Source organism: Galeopterus variegatus, unplaced genomic scaffold, assembly GCF_000696425.1.
Source record: "Galeopterus variegatus unplaced genomic scaffold, G_variegatus-3.0.2 Scaffold8749, whole genome shotgun sequence".
NCBI classification, from domain to species: domain Eukaryota; kingdom Metazoa; phylum Chordata; class Mammalia; order Dermoptera; family Cynocephalidae; genus Galeopterus; species Galeopterus variegatus.
This window is the reverse complement of record NW_007734860.1, coordinates 85511-87085: the sequence shown is the minus strand read 5'-3', so window position 1 is coordinate 87085 and position 1575 is coordinate 85511. Positions and strand designations below refer to the sequence as shown.

Sequence of the window (1575 nt, the reverse complement as noted above, 5' to 3'; positions counted from 1 at the left end):
CTCATGCTCCTTCCTCCCTGGTTTATTCTGAAGAGACTATCTGAGTTACAAATCAACCAGCCTTTGAAGCAATGCGGTGGATGAGGAGTTTAAAGTTCAAGTATTGAGCAATGTTAAGGCACGAAACTCTCTTCTGTAAACAGTGCAGAGTCAGATGCCAGTGTTTTGGAGCAGTCGCAGATTTTTGAAAGTGGTGCGTGGCCTTGTAGCTGTCCTGTTTGTCCCTGTGTTTGTGCTTTCAGCAGCCACTTTCCCACTTGGAACTTGTGGCAGCTGTGACAAAACAGGAAGTGATTTGAATGCAGTTTGTTTTTACAATTTTCTGAACTTTGGAGTTTAAAAACAAGTTTAGCAGTGATTGACTGCCTTGCTTTAGTACCTCTATTTCTTATAAAACAACTGTGTCCTGTACAAATATTGACTTAGTCACGAGCTCTGCACAGCAGCTTTTGGTGCGTGTCACATTCAAAGCAAGCTTAGCTTTTTTTTTTCTTCTCTCGATAGAAACCGGTGGGGGTGGGGAGAGAAAGAGGGAACTGGGAAGAAAAGGAGGGGTAAGCCTTGCTTCCCTCCCTGCCTGCCTCCGAAAGCCAAACATGGCATCTTCCATGAGGAGCCTGTTTTCAGATCACAGCAGATATGTTGAATCTTTTCGGAGGTTTCTCAACAGTTCCACGGAACACCAGTGCATGCAGGAGTTCGTGGACAAGAAGCTGCCAGGCATAATAGCAAGGTAATAAAAAGGGACGTTTTTGCCCGAGGGGCAGGCCTGGGACTCGCTGTGCACCAGTGATAGATGGGCCAAGCGCAGCCCGGCAGGCTGGGCGCGGGGACAAGGGCGAGCAGCGACAGCAGCTCCCTGGCCCCTCCTCGCCGCCCTGCCTGCTTTTCTCCTGCTGTGTTTTGCTTAGATGTTTGCTTTAAACACTCAAAGGCTCTGATTTGTGCTGCATTTCCAGCTGCACGGAGATAAGCATTAACCATNAACACTCAAAGGCTCTGATTTGTGCTGCATTTCCAGCTGCACGGAGATAAGCATTAACCATTTGAAGGCAGAAATCCTCGTTCATTTGGGAAAAGATTAGATACAAATCTTTGAACTCAGATTTTTCATCCCTTCTCCAAATTTTACGTTTCAAAAAAGTCCCAAAGAGAGTCTGGTATGCTTTTCATTAGAATCAAATATAAATAATTGCCCAGCACCATTTACCCCTGAGGATTGAGTGGGTGTCTTTAAGTTCTCATAACATCCATTTAAATTCATTTTCCTTATCCATTTATCTATTATTGCAGTTATAACTGCCCTCCTCCCAAAAAAGTATCTTTTCATTTCAACTTAATATTAGCAATGTGGCCCTTAAAAAAGAGCATTTTCTCATTATTAGTGAGACTCACTAGTTCCTAGCCTTCTCGCAGACTCCTTCTTTTTCTTTTTGGTGATTAATGTGTTCAATTTGTGCCAGAGCTGATAAGCTTTATGCGAGTAACAGATTTCACATGCTAAAGATAATCAAATCACCTATCTGGGGGTGAATTGCTGTAACTCACTCTGCTTCAGGAAATAAAGATAGAAAA

General features: G+C 43.5%; 1 protein-coding gene across 2 annotated transcripts in view; it reads left to right on the top strand.

Annotated features, from left to right (window-relative positions):
- Positions 1-323: 323 nt before the first annotated feature.
- Positions 324-1575, top strand: part of HNMT (histamine N-methyltransferase) — a 40559-nt gene continuing 39307 nt past the window's right edge. For both annotated transcript variants that reach the window (XM_008593130.1, XM_008593129.1), the window contains exon 1: positions 324-733. In XM_008593130.1, the coding sequence (XP_008591352.1) occupies positions 597-733 (137 nt within the window). In that variant the 5' untranslated portion in view covers positions 324-596. The remainder of the gene's footprint in view (positions 734-1575) is intronic.